We start from the raw sequence: 16,480 nt of genomic DNA on the forward strand, positions 1-16,480 counted from the left end.
CCTGAGCCATCTCTCCCGACCATATATTTTTATTTTGTTGTTGTTTTTGTTGTGTGAGTGTGGTATGGTGTGCATGTGAGAGTGCTGGTCACTGGTGTAGGCACGCCTGCACCGTGGCGCATGTGTGAAGGCCAGAAGACAACTTTTGGTAGTTGGTTCTCCCCCTCGTTCAGCAGGGGTTTTTTGTTTGTTTGCTTGCTTGCTTGTTTTTCCCTTGTTTCTGAGGCTCAGCACACTCCAGACTGGTTGGCTCAGGAGCTTCCAGGTGGTTCTGTGCCCACCTCCCATCTCCATGTAGGAGTGCTGGATTATATTATGTGTTCGAATCCCCACATCTAGCTTTTTGATGTCAGTCTTGTGTGACAAGTGCTTTTACACGCTGCACTTTCTTGATGGCCCCCAATTTAAGGAACGTTTAAATGACTTAAGACTTTTTCATAACAGTGCTTCATTTTTGTATTGTGCTTAGAACACTTAATTGATGGTCCAGATAATACTTACTATGGTCAGAACCTAGTTGCTCATTGGGAAGGAAATAATGATTTTTTTTTTTCAGACTGCCTAAACTAGAATAATGGCTTTTAATTTATCTATTTTATTTTTAATTTTTGGTTTATCCTTTTATCCATTAATGTACTCAAATATTGATTCCCTACATTTTGAAAGACTTTTTTTTTTTTTTTTAATTCTTTTTGTTTTTGAGACAGGATCTCTATGTAGTCCTGGCTGTCCTAGAACTCATTATATAGACCTGGCTGGCCTGCAACTCATAAAGATCCACCCGCTCTGTCCCTGAGTGCTGGGCTTAAAGACAGGTGCTTGAAAGATGTATTTTAAAAATTAATTTTAGAAAACTAAATCAGGACTGGAAAGAGAGCTCAATAGTTAAGAACACTAGCTGGTCTTCCAGAGGTCCTGAGTTCAATTCCCAGCAGCCACATGATGGCTCACAGCCATCTGTAATGAGATCTGGTGCCCTCTTCTGGCCTGCAGGCCTACATGTAGGCATGACACTGTATACATAATAAATAAATAAGTCTTTTTAACTAGACAGTCACTTTAACCAAGCCATGACATTGTCTGCAATAAATCTTTTAAAATCAGGGCAAGAGAGATAACTTAGCTTTTAAAGGCCGAGGGTTATAACCAAAACCTCAAGAGAAATAACAGTCACATTTCATATGTTGTGGGAGCTTGCAGTTGAAGACATAGAAAGATCTTGATTCTTGTGGGATTTTATTTAAAATTATTGTTATTTTTTTTGAGACTAACTTTCTCTGTGCAACAGTCCTAGCTGTCCTGGAACTTGCTTTGTGGACCAGGAACTGGCTAAGATACTCCTGCCTCTGCTCCCAAGTGCTGGGGATAAAGGTGTGTGCCACGTTACCACCGCCTGGCTTAAAATTTTTATTGTTTGAAATAATTAAAAATATTTAAATAATTAAGTTAAATATAATCACATTATTTTCCTTCTCCCACCCCTGTGGCTTCTCCTGCCTATTCCTCCCTTGCTCCTCAGATTCATATCCTCTTTTCATTTATTTTTCACAAGGAAAGGGAATGCTTTGAAATGTGGTCTGTTTCTCCCACCTACAAATGTTAAGGTGACCTTGCAGCAGAGAGCCAGCTTGGGAGTTTTAATAATTCCCTGCCCTCATCTCCAGCGTGTGTGTGTGTGTGTGTGTGTGTGTGTGTGTGTGTGTGTGAGAGTGTGAGTGTGCGCGTGCACATGTGAAAGGTTTCTCCTCAGCTCATTTGTGTAGGAAGTAGTATAAGCTGCGCTCCCTCTAGTGGACAGAATCACTTCTGTGCTGGCTGACCAAGGCTAGCGAGGCCAGGCCTTTATTATTGCAGGTATCAGCTATATCAAGAATAATAAATTCAGAAGTGGGGGTTTGGATTACGTCTCCTAGGAGGTTATATATACATTTATTTAAGTGCTTACATAAAATAAATGAGTAAGCATTTTGGAACGGAACACTTGCTTGGCTTAATGATTTTAGCATTGAAGGAAGTACTTTAACGTGATCCCCATTCTTAGCTATTTATTAACGGCTACTTTAACGACACACACAGAGCAAAGCGAAAATCACGGGGAGCCCATTGTGTGTTAAAGTTAGGCTTTTAGGTCCAGGATGTAGCTCTACCGGTAGGGCACTTGCCTAGCGTGCAGGAAGTCCTAGGCTCAGTCTCCAGTATTGCATGAACTGCATGTGGTGCTGTACACCATGTCACATTTTACATGCTGCTAGGATTGGGACCCAGAGCTTTACTGATGCTAAGCAAGCAGTCTGCCAAGTGAGCTACAACCCCAGACCCTCCTTTAAAACTTAAAGTTAAAATATAAGTGGCACGATGACATCATACCTAGTCACATCATACCTAGTCATCTGTCTTCTGGGTGCTTTCCTGGGCCAGGTTCTGCTGGTGCCCAGTGGATGTAGGCTAGGGAGGCCACTAAATACCTTTTGTTGGGATAAATCTTGAAACAGAAAACTGTGCAGGTCAGTCCTGCCAGTGTAGAGAAACCCTGCTCTAAATAACTCATTTTAAACTTGATCATGCTTCCCAAACAGCCTTCCAGATGGGGATGCTTAGCAAAGACCCTGGTACCTCTAGCCTCCTGGGATCAACAAGGGATGGTGTTCACTGTTGGACTCCATAGCCATGGCAGTGCCGGTCTGTTATGTGAGATAAGGCCGATTTGTAGAGTGACTCTGAAAGAGGCACAGTGAAGAGGCCAGGGGTTGGCACTCAAGCATTCACTGCTCGTCCTGAGCCGTCCTGTTGATGGGCGGCTGTTCCTATTCCCTGCTACAGTTATCCTTGTAACTTACTCTGGGCCTGTGGTCTCTGCTGCAACCTGTTTTGGTGCTGAAGTTTGTTCTACTTTGTTGACTTTTATTTTGTTACCATTTTTACTTACTTATTTGTTTTTGGGAGATGGAGATTGCACCTTTGTGCTTGCTGGGCAAGCAATCTACCATCAGGCTACACGACCCCAGACCAGAAGTGTTTTTAAAGTCCAAGCTAAGTTGTTCTTACTGCAGACAAGCCTCACTTTTTGTAATATCCTAGAGTTTGTTTGGTGACCCTTGAATGCATGAAGAATGTATGTACCTGGGCATCCTCCTGGATGTTTGTCCATAATATTAATCCTTTTAGTAGTTTGGTCCCCTTTCAGCCTTAGCATTTTTGTTTTTTTAAATATTTAGATATTTTTACAAGTATAATCTGTCCTCCTCTTAGTTGGAAAATGGAGGCTAGAGCCAGGTGCAGTTCTTAGCAGTGCTGTGTTGACGCCTTTGTCAAGAATACTTTGTTGTTGATTTATGCATACCTCACAGGCCCTAATCGCTGGTCCTTGTCCCACTCTGTTCCTAGTTCTTTCTGATACAGTGTTTATATGCTTCCCTTCCCCCACAGTACTGACCCCCAGTATGTTATTTGCTAGTCGAACCCGCTTCATTTGTTTTATTCTTAAGTGGTCTCTGATTTGTTTTCCTGTTGGTTTACATTGTTTGCTTATTTATATACTTTTGAGTCCTTGGGCCCCACTTTTTTTTTTTTTTAAAGAGTTATTCTTTTATTATGTATACAATAGTCTGCCTTCATGTATTCCTACATGCCAGAAGAGGGCACCAGATCTCATTATAGATGGTTGTGAGCCACCGTGTGGGTGCTGGGAACTCAGGACCTCTGGAAGAGCAGCCAGTGCTCTGCCATCTTTCCAGCCCCTCATTCTGACTTTTATTAGTCAAACCACCATGACAAATCAAAGAGGCCTGTGAGATGTTTCAGCAGGTTGTTTAACTAACACAAAAGCTTGATGACCGAGTTTGTTCCCCGGAATCCCTGTAAAGTTGGAAGGAGGGAATCAAGTACACAGAGTTATTCTCTGCCTTCCACATGTCTGGTGTCCTATCATGCACATACATACTTACATTATAATAAATGGAAAAAAACCCAAAAAACCAAAAAACAAAACTAAGGCCAGAATACCCTTCCCTTGAACTCGATTTCCTCACAAGTTTTACATTCTCTGTAACGGTTGAATGCCAGAAAAGCAATATGTTTGATAGAACGTCCCACAATAATGGAAGGTTCTGTGCCAAATGTGTGATCCAGCGTGTTCACCATTAGCAAAGCACAGTTTCTGAGCATTTGAAAGTGGATTGTGAGACCGAGGGGCTGGATTTTTTACTTTAGTTAATTTGTACTGAAATTTAACTCCCCCCACCCCCCTAGTGATTAGGGCTGCTTGTTAGACGCGACAGGGGTTTTTAATTGATCTTTACAGTGTGTTTGGTTGGTTCTCAGGCCAGTGCCATAGTCATGACCTGGGCATGTGTTAGAAGTGCAGAATCAGCTGAATGTGGTGGTTCGTTCCTGGTAATCCCAGCACTCAGGAGACCAAAGCAGGAGAATTGATGCAAGTTCAAGGCTAAGTTGTTCTGTATAGTGAGGTGCAGGCCAGCCTGGGCCACAGAAGGAGACCCTTTGAACAAAACAAAACTAAGCTGGACATGGTAGTGCACACCACCAGCACTTAGAAAGCAGAGGCAGGCTGATCTCTGTGAGTTCAAGACCAACCTAGTCTACATAGTGAGATCTAGGCTATTTGGAGTCACACGGAGATTCGAAAACCTGCCACCTTCATCTGCCCTCAACGATTCTGATTTAGTTGGTATTAGGTATGGCTCAATTACTGGGTTTTAAAAATACATCCCCCAGAGTAATTCCAGTTGTGCTGCAAAGATGAATGGTGCTCAGCGTCTGTGGGTACCCGAGTCACCTGGCCTGGAACTAGCCCAGCCTTCTCGGCTTCAGTCAGCCCAGGTGTTTTTTATTCTGTTGATTCCGGTGCACATGGTTGGGTTTGTAAATCCTTTGTGTATAAGAGGGTTTCCCCTCTGCTGGTCATTGATGTGAAAACTGTGATGCAGAAGTGATGCAGAGCTCCTCCTAAACAGCCCTGCCCAGACCTGTATCTGTGGCATAATCGAAGGGATGCTTTTGTTGAGTATTTGTCATTATCCCTCTGGGTGTTTGCACAGAGCTTCCTAGTTGCCAGTTTTTATTAGCTGATGAATTTTTGGTCTTTGTTTCTCCCCTTTCCGAGAGGTCACAGTACCATTGGTTTTTAAAGTTGCTTAGGAAGTCTGCTAATGACAGCTTGTCACTTCAGTCAGTGTGTTTGTTCCTGAAGGTGCAAGGTGGAAAGCCTCAGGGTCAGAACGTTCTGGAGTATGGAAGGGTAAGGCACAGGGGAGCCCCACCCACTTCCAGTTTCCTCAGGCAACCTCATGGCAGTCAGCTGAGGGAGCTTGGAGTGCAGCCATGACAGCAAGGTGTTTGGAACATTCAGATCCCCACTCATTCCTAAGTACAGGCTACTGTGTCAGGGGTGTTACATTCCATTACAGTATTCTATCTTAGGAGCCAGGGAAGAAATGGATACTAGGTGACTCTTTAGTATCTATTCTTTTTTTTGTTATGTTTTTGAAGGTCTTACTCTGTAGCTTAGGCTAGCCTGAACTTTCTACATAGTTCAGGCTGGCCTCAAACTTATGGTGGCTCGGTATACAGGCACATGTGTAATTCAAGTACTTGGAAAGTACTGAGACAGGATTCTGAGATCAAAGTTAGACCCTGTCTCACTTTGTCAAAGAGATACCCTGTCTCAAAAGACCAAAAGAAAGGAAAAAGTGAGCCGGGTGTTGGTGGAGCTCACCTTTAATCCCCAATTCTTGGGATGCAGAGGCAGGCGGATCTCTGTGAGTTCGAGGCCAGCCTGGTCTACAGAGTGAATTCCAGGATAGACTTAAAAGCTTGGGGAAAAACAAAACAAAACAAAACAAAAAACGAAAACCCAAAACAAAAACAACAACAAAAAAAAAAAAAAAAAAAAAAAAAAAGGAAAAAGTATTGTGTGATGCTAGGCTTGAACCCAGGACCTCGCAGCATGTATTTCTAGCTGCAGGCAGTTGAGTTTTTTGTTTTTAGATTAATTTTTATTTAACATGTATGAGTGTTTTGCTTACATGTATGTCTGTGCACCATGTGTCTGCTTGGTTCCCATGGAGGCCAGAAGAGACCATCAGATCCCTTGAAACTGGAGACAGTTGTGAGCTGCCGTGTGGGTGCTGGGGATTGAACCCAGGATCTGTGCAAGAGCAACACGTGCCTTTAATCACAGAGCCATCTCTCCTGCCTGCCTGCTGAATTTTGTATGAGTTAAATCCTTTTTTGTGTGCAGAGAGCTTCCAGTTGGCAGCTCGCCTTTGTTAGGAATTGTTGTTACCTCTTTATTTCTGGATATTCCATAAGAATTGACCATGGGTTGAAAAATCTATAAAGAGCAAACTCAACTTATGAAAATATGTTTCTTAAAAATGTGCTCTAGATTTTCTTCCTTCTCTGACAATAACCTCTAGTTTCAATCCTTGTGTTGCCCCCACAATAAAAATTTAGATATAAGTAGAAGTGAATGAGTATTGTTTTAACCGTGAAGACAAAAAAAGGGTCAGTCAATATCATTTTCTGTTGCTGTACTTGTCTACATAATGGAAAGCCTGAAATCAAAAGGAGTGTGTATGATGGCTCACACCTGTAATCATAGCACGTGGGAGACCGTAGCAGATACATTGCTGAGATCGTGGCCACATTGAACTATGGGAGATCCCACCTTATAAGCACTTAATTAATTAATGAAAAGAGCGGGTCTGGTGATGTAGTTTAGTTGTTGGAGTGTTGTCTAGTATCCATGAGGGCATGGGCTTTGACCCCAGCACTTTATAAACCACATCTGTGATCTGAGTGCTGAGGACGTGAAGCAGAGATAACAGAAAGTTCAAGGTCAGTCTCAGCTGCGTAGCTGGATCGAGGCCAGCCTGGTATAGGCTTGGGGCCCAGTCTCAAAAAAGAAAGATCATGTGCTGTGGGGATGGAGTAATGGACATGTGTCTTTGTGGGAATTAGCCTTTTCATCTCTATGGGCACATTTATATGCGTGTGTAAGTCATGAAACTAGAAAGGGCCTGAGATGGAAGGAAGAGAGCTTAAGGGAAAGCAGAAGGGTGCTAGCCAGGCAAAGGGAGGAGACCAGGCGGCAGGGAGGGTGATGGGGAGGAGGGGTTAGAACAAAGTCTAACGATGCACATGCTACAAATGCCATAACAACACCCATCATGTTGTGGGCTAATTTTAAAGAAATCAATTTACAAGAGATTTTAAAAGTGTCATGTAACCCACCTCTACGTTGGAACATATTTTTTTGGGGGGCAAACAGAAACTATGTTCCTAGGCCCTGATCACTCATATTTGACTAAGAATAAATTATTTCTCATTTTAAAATGGAAAAGAAGGGAGGAAATAAATAATAAACGGTATAAAACCGTCCAGAAAGAAGGCCTTGGCCACTAGAAAGCCATGCTTGCCAGGAGGCCTCTTGGGTAGAGGTTTTTCCAATAGGAAGGCTATGATCTGAGAGTTGTAGGGGGATGTTATACTGGGGCCATCCTAATTGGTCCCTTCCTGTAAACTGTAGAGGACCCTGTGCAAGTAAAGGCTCTCTTGATTTCACCTAAAACAAAAACGTAACTGATGCCACCCGTGCCCAGCAGCAAACCCTCCAGGAACTGGTGTCCTTCGTGTGGAAACTGGAGCCTCTGTTGTTTAGCACAAAAAATTCACAGGCTGAGATGCCTTCCTTGGACGTGAGTCAGTGCTGCCTATCTTAGTTACCTTTTCACCACAATGATAACATGCCCGGACAAAAGCCACTCCAGCTCTTTCTACTGTCTTTCCACGATGCTATAATGGTGCCCATGAATGTCCTGGCTGATGCTCTTAAAAGCATCAACAATGCCGAAGAGAGGAGCAAATGCCAGCTCCTTCTCAGGCTGTGCTCCATGGCCATTGCCTGGCTTCTAAGTGCAGTGATAAGCCTGGTTACTTTGGCAACTTTGAAATCACCACTGATCACAGAGCTGGGAAAATCACTGTAATCTCCCTCACAAGGAGGTTACAGTGTGGGGTGGTGATCAGCCCAGATTTGGTGTACAGCTCAAAGACCTAGAAAAATGGCAGAACAATCTCGTCAGTTTGGTTTCATTGTATTGACAACCTCAGTTGGCATCATGGGCCATGAAGACGCAAGACAAATGCACACAGGAGCAGGGCTGGAAAGATGGCTCAGAGGTTAAGAGCACTGGCTGCTGTTCCAGAGGTCCTGAGTTCAATTCCCCGCAACCACGTGGTGACTCACAACCATCTGTAATGAGATCTGGTGCCCTCTTCTGGTCTGCAGGCAGACATGTACACAGAACAGTATACATAATAAATAAGAACAGTATACATAATAAATAAATCATTTGAAAAAAAATGAGACTCTTCCCCAGGTCTGTGAAGGTTCTGTCCCAGCCTCATCTTGGAATAAGACAGATGCTTAAATAAAAGACTGAGGAGTGTGCAGAAAACCACAATAGCTGGGTAAAGAGTTAAATCTTTTTGCCCCTTTGAAGGTAGGGGGCTGATTAGAAAAAGTTGGACTCTCAAAGGAATTTGATGTTTGGAAATTAACATTGTCTAACTTTGTCTTTCCTCTTGGCCATGCACCTAGCGTGTGTCAGTTCCTGGAGCTGTGTCAAAGTCCAGATGGTGGCTTTGGAGGAGGCCCTGGGCAGTACCCACACCTTGCACCCACGTATGCAGCTGTCAACGCGCTGTGCATCATTGGCACGGAGGAAGCCTACAACGTCATCAACAGGTAAAGCTGCGGGCGGCAGTGGTGGAGACTCGGAGGGTTCCGCCTACTGCACCGCACTGACCATTGGTTGCCTTTTTCTGCCCTCTCCCCACTGCCCTCAGACAGAAGCTTCTTCAATACTTATACTCCCTGAAGCAACCCGATGGCTCTTTTCTCATGCACGTTGGAGGTGAGGTGGATGTGAGGTGAGTAGGACAGGTGCATCCATGGCTTCTAGAATGTACCTATTCAGAACAGCTCAGCCTAAGAAACATGGCAAGTTGCTGCTTTGTCCCATAGACTGATGTGCAAATGTCGTGCTCCTGGCGCAGTATCATGGTCATTGCTAATAAGGTACTAAGGTCCTCCAGTGTCATCATCTCGTAGCTTTTTTTATGTAAATGTCAAAATATGAGTCGGATAAAAACAAAATCAAGTGCTTTAGATTTGGTGTAAAATAGTTTAATGTAAGTAATTACATTATATATATAATATAATCTGTCACCTCTCTTGGAAAAGCAAGCCTAGAGTTGACTCTGTAAACACTTTCTGGTTGCACTTGATGAAATCCTGAGGGTGCTGAACACCCAAGGCACATGAGAGTTTTTCTGTGGGGTGCAGAGTGTGTTGTGGGCCAGTAGACTGCAGTGTAGTAGACTTGAGCCAACTGATTGGTACCCATTGGCTCAAACCTAGTATTTTACTCAAGAAGTCTATCTAGCCAGGTATGGTGATCTGTGATCATGATCTTAACTCTTGGGAGATGGAGGCAGGAGGATCAGGGGTTCAAGGTCATCCTTGGCTGCATCATGAGTTCAAGGCTAGCTTTGGCTGCATGAATTAAAAAGAAGAAAAGCAATATATTTATTACACTAACAAATAGCTTTATTTATTATTATTATTATTATTATTATTATTATTATTATTATTATTATTATTTTGCATTGGTGTTTTGCCTCTATGTATGTCTGTGTGATGGTGTCAGATCTTGGAATTAGAGAGAGTTGTTAGCTGCTATGTGGGTGCTGGGACTTGAATCCAGGTCCTCTGGAAGAGCAGACAGTGCTCTTAACCACTGAGCCATCTCTCTAGCTCCAAGTAATGCTGTGGGTCACTGAGATTGTGTAACATTTAGTCTGGGAGAAATACACTTTTAGGAGGAGGTGAAGCTTTTATATCAGAACGATAGAAAGATCTCTTTCTTTTGTCTATGTGTTTTGTTTTGTGCCAGGGTCTAACTGTGGAGCCTTGGCTGGCCTGGAACTTGTTATGTAGACCAGGCTAGCCTTGAGCTCATAGAGATCTGTCTGCCTCTCCAAGTGTCTGGCTTCATAGTGGATTCTTGAGCACATTCTTCACAGTGGTGTGCTAGCTGTGTAGCTTTTGGCTTAAGTGTTAGAGTTTTGGCATGGTTAGCATGCTGTCTTCAGAAAAGCCAACCAGGAACTGATGAGATGGCTCACAGGTAAAGGCATTTACCTCACAAGCTTGAGGACCTAAGTTTGATTCTGGTAAAAGGGATGAACAGACCACACAGAGTTGCCCTCTGACCTCCACGCATGTGTTGTAGTAGGCACATACCCCACCTGAGCTCACAAACACATGATGACAATTTTCACTAGACAGGCACTTTAGCCAACTAAGCCACGGTGCCCACATGGTGATAAGTTTTAAACCATTTTAAAGAAAGCAGGCCAACCAGACAGACCTTCTTTGCATCCTACAAAGCACCGGCAGCTGAGCTCTGGAAGCACAGGTCTGTTCTGAAGCCCCCAGCAGTTTGTGACCAGGACCTGAGAGGAGAGCGTGAGGATAATTCTGCGGTTTCAGATGATCTCATCAAGTGACATAGACGAAGCTATGATGACGAGGCTTCCTCACCCCTCCAGGAGAGGGCACACTCCTTTGCTGTCAGTTGTTTCCTGGGGTACCTGATCTACTGTCAATCTGCTTTGTCTGAACCAGGTATGGAGACTTCCTTACCTGCCTTGACGTGGAGCCAGAGCTTAGCTAGAGACCGCACAGCTGTTAGAGAGTAGTGGCAGTTTGCAAGGCAATCTAGTTTTTAATAATTAATTGAGCTGGATGTGGTGGCGCTCAGGAGGCAGAGGACAGCCTGGTCTACAGAGTGAGTTCCAGAACAGCCAGGGCTACGCAGAGAAACCCTGTCTCAATAAACCAAAATAAAATAAAAATAATTTAAATTGAAATTGGGCATGGTTGAACTCATAGAATATGGAGCATTCAAGGGGCTGAGGCAGGAGGATAATGAGTTCAAGGTCTGCCTGACCTACACAGAGAAACCCTATCTCAGAACAGCTGGACGTGATGGCACATGCCTTTGTCCCAGCACTTCAGAGGCAGAGGCAGAGGCAGAGGCAGAGGCAGAGGCAGAGGCAGAGGCAGAGGCAGGCAGATCTTGTTCTGTGTTCTTATTCACATATACTAGACAAATGCAAGGAAACTTCTGCTGTCAATTTGATGTGTTCCATTAAGGTGCACTTGGCCATAGCCCTCCCCTCCTGTGTGGTCCTGGGACCCATCCGCCCTTGAGCCCACAGTTGTCATTTGTACAGTGGATGAAATATTTGACAGATCAGGCCTGTAGGCATCCTCCCCTTTCCTTGTCTTGCTTGCCTTCTAGAATATTAATGCCATAGTTTTTCACTCCATCTTCTTTTTGGTTTTCCTTTGCCTAGAAGCACCAGCCAATGGTCAAGAGAGAAAATTGGAAACAGGACAGTTTGTCACCTGTCTAGCAGTTTACTTCAGTCCCCGGTTAGACAGATATCTCTTGATCTTTGGGGCCTGGAACAACTCCTGGTGGTTTCTAAGAATGCCTTATTCAGGTGTGGCTGGCTTCTGGGTACCTCAGAAACCTCCAATTAACAGATGAGGAAGGAGCCGATACAGCTGGGCCTGCCTGTAATCCCAGACTCTTCTCAGGAAACTGAGCAGAATTGCAAATTAAAGGCTAGCCTGGCAGCTTTGAGACCCTATCTCAAAATAAAAAGTAAAATGAGAGATTGACATGCAGCCTTCGTTTAGAGTATTTACCTAATATATGTGTGTGTTTTAGGATTTCCATTGCTGTGAAGAGACCTCAGAGCCCGCCTCCTTGTGATGCACTTTCTCTAACAAAGCCACATCTACTCCAACAAGGCCATACCTCCTAATACTATGGACCAAGTATTCAAACACATGGGTCTATGGGGGACATTCCTATTCAAACCGGCACATTATGAACCGGGTTCAGTCCCTACTACTAGAAAAACAAACAAGCAGCCTGGCAGTGGTGGCTCACACCTTTAATCCCAGCACGCAGGAGGCAGAGGCAGATGGATCTCTGAGTTTGAGGCCAGCCTGGTCTACAGAGTGAGTTTCAGGACAGCCAGTGCTACCCATCTCAAAAAACAAAAACAAAATGTTTTTATTTGTTCATTTTCTGAATGAATTACAGAATGTGTAGTGTTCATTGGGGATAGAGGAGAGACAGCAGGTGACAGAGCAGGATGTGTTCAAGAGATGAGAAGTTGGTTGAATGCTACTGAATTTTGGGAGGCCTGGGGGGGGGGGGAGACAGTGGGAACAAGGAGCTGGAGGCTCAGGCTCATTACAGAGGGTTTTCAGTGGGCAGGGCTATGATCTCATCTGAGCTGTGTTAGTTCTCTGGTTGCAGTGAATGGGTTATGGTGTTTTAGTAAATGTCCTCTGGTTTCTGGATGGGAAGGAGGGAGATGAATGGTTGATCCAGGTGGATGATAATGACTTGGGTTTGGGTGTCAGTGGTGAGGGAGGAGAAAAGCAGACAGACTTGAGAGCTGTGATGCTGGATACTGGGAGACAGGAAGAAACTACATGAAAAGTTGTACCTTGTTCCTTCCCCGTCTCTCTGTGATCTCGGACTGGTGGTTTGGGTATCTGCTGTGTGGCTTTTCCTGGGAGTCTATTTCTGTTCATCTCAGATAAAGAGGGCAACAATAGATCAAAGAAAATTTCATCTAAGCCTGGCTTGTTGAGCCATTGAACTTACTGGGATTGTTTCTAGGGCGTGGGTGAGTTGGGCAGCTGCATTTCCAAAAATCTTGACTGGTGGTTCACAAAAAAGCATGAATGATGGTTCATGTTCATTGGATTTCCCATCCCCCATCAGTCTTCTGCTTCCTGTGTACTCTCATACCCCCTAAAACCACATGTCACTGGGTCAGGATTGCATGTACCTGGTGGGGGGTCAGGAAGAAGTGAGTGAGTGGCTGGAGTCTAAAGATCCTCCCCCGCCCTTCTCTAACAAGGGAACTTTAATAGGTTTAATCTTCTGAATGTCATGTGGGTAATCGCAGGTGCTCTGATTTTAACATGGCAACAGTCATGCCATGCCTAAGAGGACAGGATTCTACAATACTTTACCCTTCTCTTGGATTTTATATCCTTATATTCTGCAGTGCTCCCGGAACCTTGGATGAGTCATGTAGATGTATGGTTATTTGCTCAGCAACAGTATAGAACAGTATAGAGCACGGCAGGGCACTTCCATCAATTTAACCAATCATGAGTCTCTTTAGTAACTGCTGTCCACTATAAAAAGTTTTTTTCCAATTAGGTTCTACAGTAAGCATGTCACCCTGTGCCACTTAGAGGGTACTGGCAGTCCCTCTTGGGGCCAGACAACTTCTGTTTCATATCTTGTATCAGTATGGGGCTAAGACACACTCACCATTCCAGCATGGCGACATGCTAGTCCATACTATATGGGGAAAGATGGCCACATTGAAACTTCCCCCCATGGAATGAATGTCTGCCCTCCAAACAGCTAAGTCCTATTTCCCTTAGCGGAGACCATGGAACTGCACTCCCCCAACACATCTTTGGTTCTGTTTATCCTGTTCAGCCATTATTGTTGTGTGCCTTGGTCTGGGGTGGGGGTTGGGTTCCTATTCACCCTATGTACAGAGAGCAATAACAGACCAAAGAAACAATCTAGTCATGATAGCTGCCATCACTGGACTCCTCACCCCAAGTCAACCTTCTACCTGCTACATACTCTCTAGCACCTAGGACCAAGTGCAGCTGGCTAGGATTATATGCAGCTAGTGGGGGGCAGGGTTCAGAATAGGTGTGGCCAGAGTCTCCATTAAGGGTCTGATGCCGCTCCCCTTCCCCCTCCTGCACAGGAGTATTAGTAGACACAGTCTTGTGAGGATCTCATTCAAGTAATCACAACTGCTCTGATTTCAAGACTGTAGCAGCCAGCCTTGTCATGCCCAGAGGACAGGATTCCACAACTGCCTCCCCTGTCACTTGCTCCACTGATGAGAGGCAGACTACATCACAGGCCCTCCTCCCCGCCTCATGAGGGTTCAAGAGCCTCTGAAAACAGTGCGGAGCCTTTGTGCGAGGCTCAAGGCCTGGAGGAAATTAGAGCCTACCTTCAAAGTTAACATATGGTAAATGACAACATCTGGTGTTGGCACGATTGCCTCTTTGCCTGCTCTGGATGCCCCTGCGGTGCCTTCGGCCAGTGGGAGCCTGGCTGGGCACAGTGCTGTTAGGACAGTCATGCCCTTGGCTTCCACAGAGATTCCTCAGTAAATTTGGCTTCATGTTAAGTCTATACAGTGAATAAGATGGAAGCCAAATGTTTTTTTTTTCTTCCCTTTTATGTTCCTTCTGAGCTCTTAGAAAAGGAATTTGTGAATAGAATTAAAACAAATAATTTTTGTCTTTCCATGCTGGGTGTTTGAAAAAGCAGTCTATGTGTTCCGTGACAGATGAAGAAGATGAAAGAGTATTCTGAGAAGAACTATGGCTGAAAGAATAGAATGACAAGAGTTAAATCAAATGAATACATTTTATTTGTTCATTTTCAGATAGGAGCTAGAAATATAGCTTGGCAGAAGAGTATGCATGTTATGTGCAAAGCTCGGGTTAGATCCCCGGAATTACCCAAAAGATATGTTTCTACCCCCCCCCATTGAAACAGTGTCTCATGCTTCCCAAGCTGGCCTCAAACTTGCTATGTTCTGAGGATGACCTTGAACTTGTGATCCTCCTGCCCCTACCTCTGGAGTGCTGATATTATGGGCATGCACTACCATACCCAGTTTGGTCAATCCTAGGGGTTTGTGCATGCTTGGCAAACACTTTGCCAACTGAGGCACACCCTAACCCTGCTCTCACTTTTTCACTGAAATGTGTGTTTCTATGTATGTATATGTGATGAAGGGCTTGAAACCAGAGCTCTTTTCTCTAGAGGTGTAAGGATGTCTATTCCTGTCTCATGTGTGTGGCCCAAGCAGCCATGAGAGTGTGGTGGCCTGCTTTGGAGTGTGTCTGTCAGACACATTCCTCATCGAGACAGAGGCCCCAGGTCTGAAGCGGTGAGATGTCTGAATGAGTGAGGAGAGCCTCAGCAACACCTTGATGGGATGGTGGCAACTGTTGGAAGTCTTTGAAAAAAAGGATCAATTTATTTTTGAGATGAATTGATATGGCCACTAATTCCTCAGATGGAGGTCTGCCTGTGTGAAGGCAGGGAGACTAGAATGCCTTGTTCCTTTACTGAAGCCATAGTGTGAGCAACTCTATCCAGACAGAATGTCACACCTCTCCAAGGCCCAGGAAGAAGGACTGTGTGCCAAGAGCAAGACAGAATGTGACTGCATCTTACTAAGCAAAGCCAACAGTCTACCCAAGCAGTTAACTGAGCCTTGTCCTGGCTTTTCTTGGAGCCTAACATGCTTCTCTCTGTTTCTGTCTTTCCAGAAGCGCGTACTGTGCTGCCTCAGTGGCCTCTCTAACCAACATCATCACTCCAGACCTCTTTGAAGGCACTGCTGAATGGATAGCAAGGTGGGAGAAGTTACATGGTCCCCAGTCCTTAGCAAATGGTCAAAAAAATTAAAACTTAAAAGTATGGAAGGGAGCTGGGTGGTGGTGGGCACAGTTTTAATCCCAGGACTTGGGAGGCAGAGGTAGGCACCTGATCTCACTGTAGGCCATCCTGATCTACAGAATGAGTTCCAGAACAGCCAGAGAAACCCTGTCTTTAGAAACAAAAAACAAAACAAACAAACAAACAAAAAACCAAAGAAAAAATCTGGAAGGGAATATAAAATTATGAGATGTCTTAGAGGTTATATGTTGTGCCCTTTACAAATACTTGAAACTATCTGGGCAGTGGTGACTTGCATCTTTAATCCCAGCACTCAGGAGGCAGAGGCAGGTGAATCTCTGAGTTTGAGAACAGCCTGGTCTACAGAGTGAGTTGCAGGACAGTCAGGGCTACACAGAGAAACCCTGACTTGAAAAAACAAAAATGAAAACAAACAAACCCCAAACACTTGACATTATTTTCAGACTTTCATCAATGTGGTGTTATAGTGTAGAATGACATAGACCAAAAGCTTTGGTGAGTAGTATTGGTGGGAGTCTACATTGCCTGAAGCAGTTTGGCAGTATCTCAAAACACCCGCTTATGAAACCCAGTAACGTAGATCTACTCCTACAGAAACTCTCACCCACATGCATGGCAGAGACAAAGACTTGTTTCTAAGAGCAAAACGCCTGGAACAGAACTGGGTCTGGTGGCCCAGGGTAGCCACACTCGGCCTGTAATCACAGGAGGCTGACGTAGGAATTCAGTGTCATCTTCAGTCCAATCTTGAGCTCAGGCTAGCCTGGGCTACAAAAGACCCTCTTAAAAAAAATACATATATGTGTTAGTCTTCATTT

The 16,480-nt window shown here is 44.4% G+C and overlaps 1 protein-coding gene across 1 annotated transcript in view; it reads left to right on the plus strand.

The window, feature by feature from the left end:
- Positions 1 to 16,480, plus strand: part of Fntb (farnesyltransferase, CAAX box, beta) — a 77,329-nt gene that overhangs the window by 35,563 nt on the left and 25,286 nt on the right. The window contains exons 5-7 of the mRNA XM_051196033.1: positions 8,624 to 8,770; positions 8,872 to 8,955; positions 15,512 to 15,598. Coding sequence (XP_051051990.1) covers positions 8,624 to 8,770; positions 8,872 to 8,955; positions 15,512 to 15,598 — 318 coding nt within the window. The remainder of the gene's footprint in view (positions 1 to 8,623; positions 8,771 to 8,871; positions 8,956 to 15,511; positions 15,599 to 16,480) is intronic.

The sequence above is a fragment of the Phodopus roborovskii genome, unplaced genomic scaffold (assembly GCF_943737965.1).
Source record: "Phodopus roborovskii unplaced genomic scaffold, PHOROB, whole genome shotgun sequence".
NCBI classification, from domain to species: domain Eukaryota; kingdom Metazoa; phylum Chordata; class Mammalia; order Rodentia; family Cricetidae; genus Phodopus; species Phodopus roborovskii.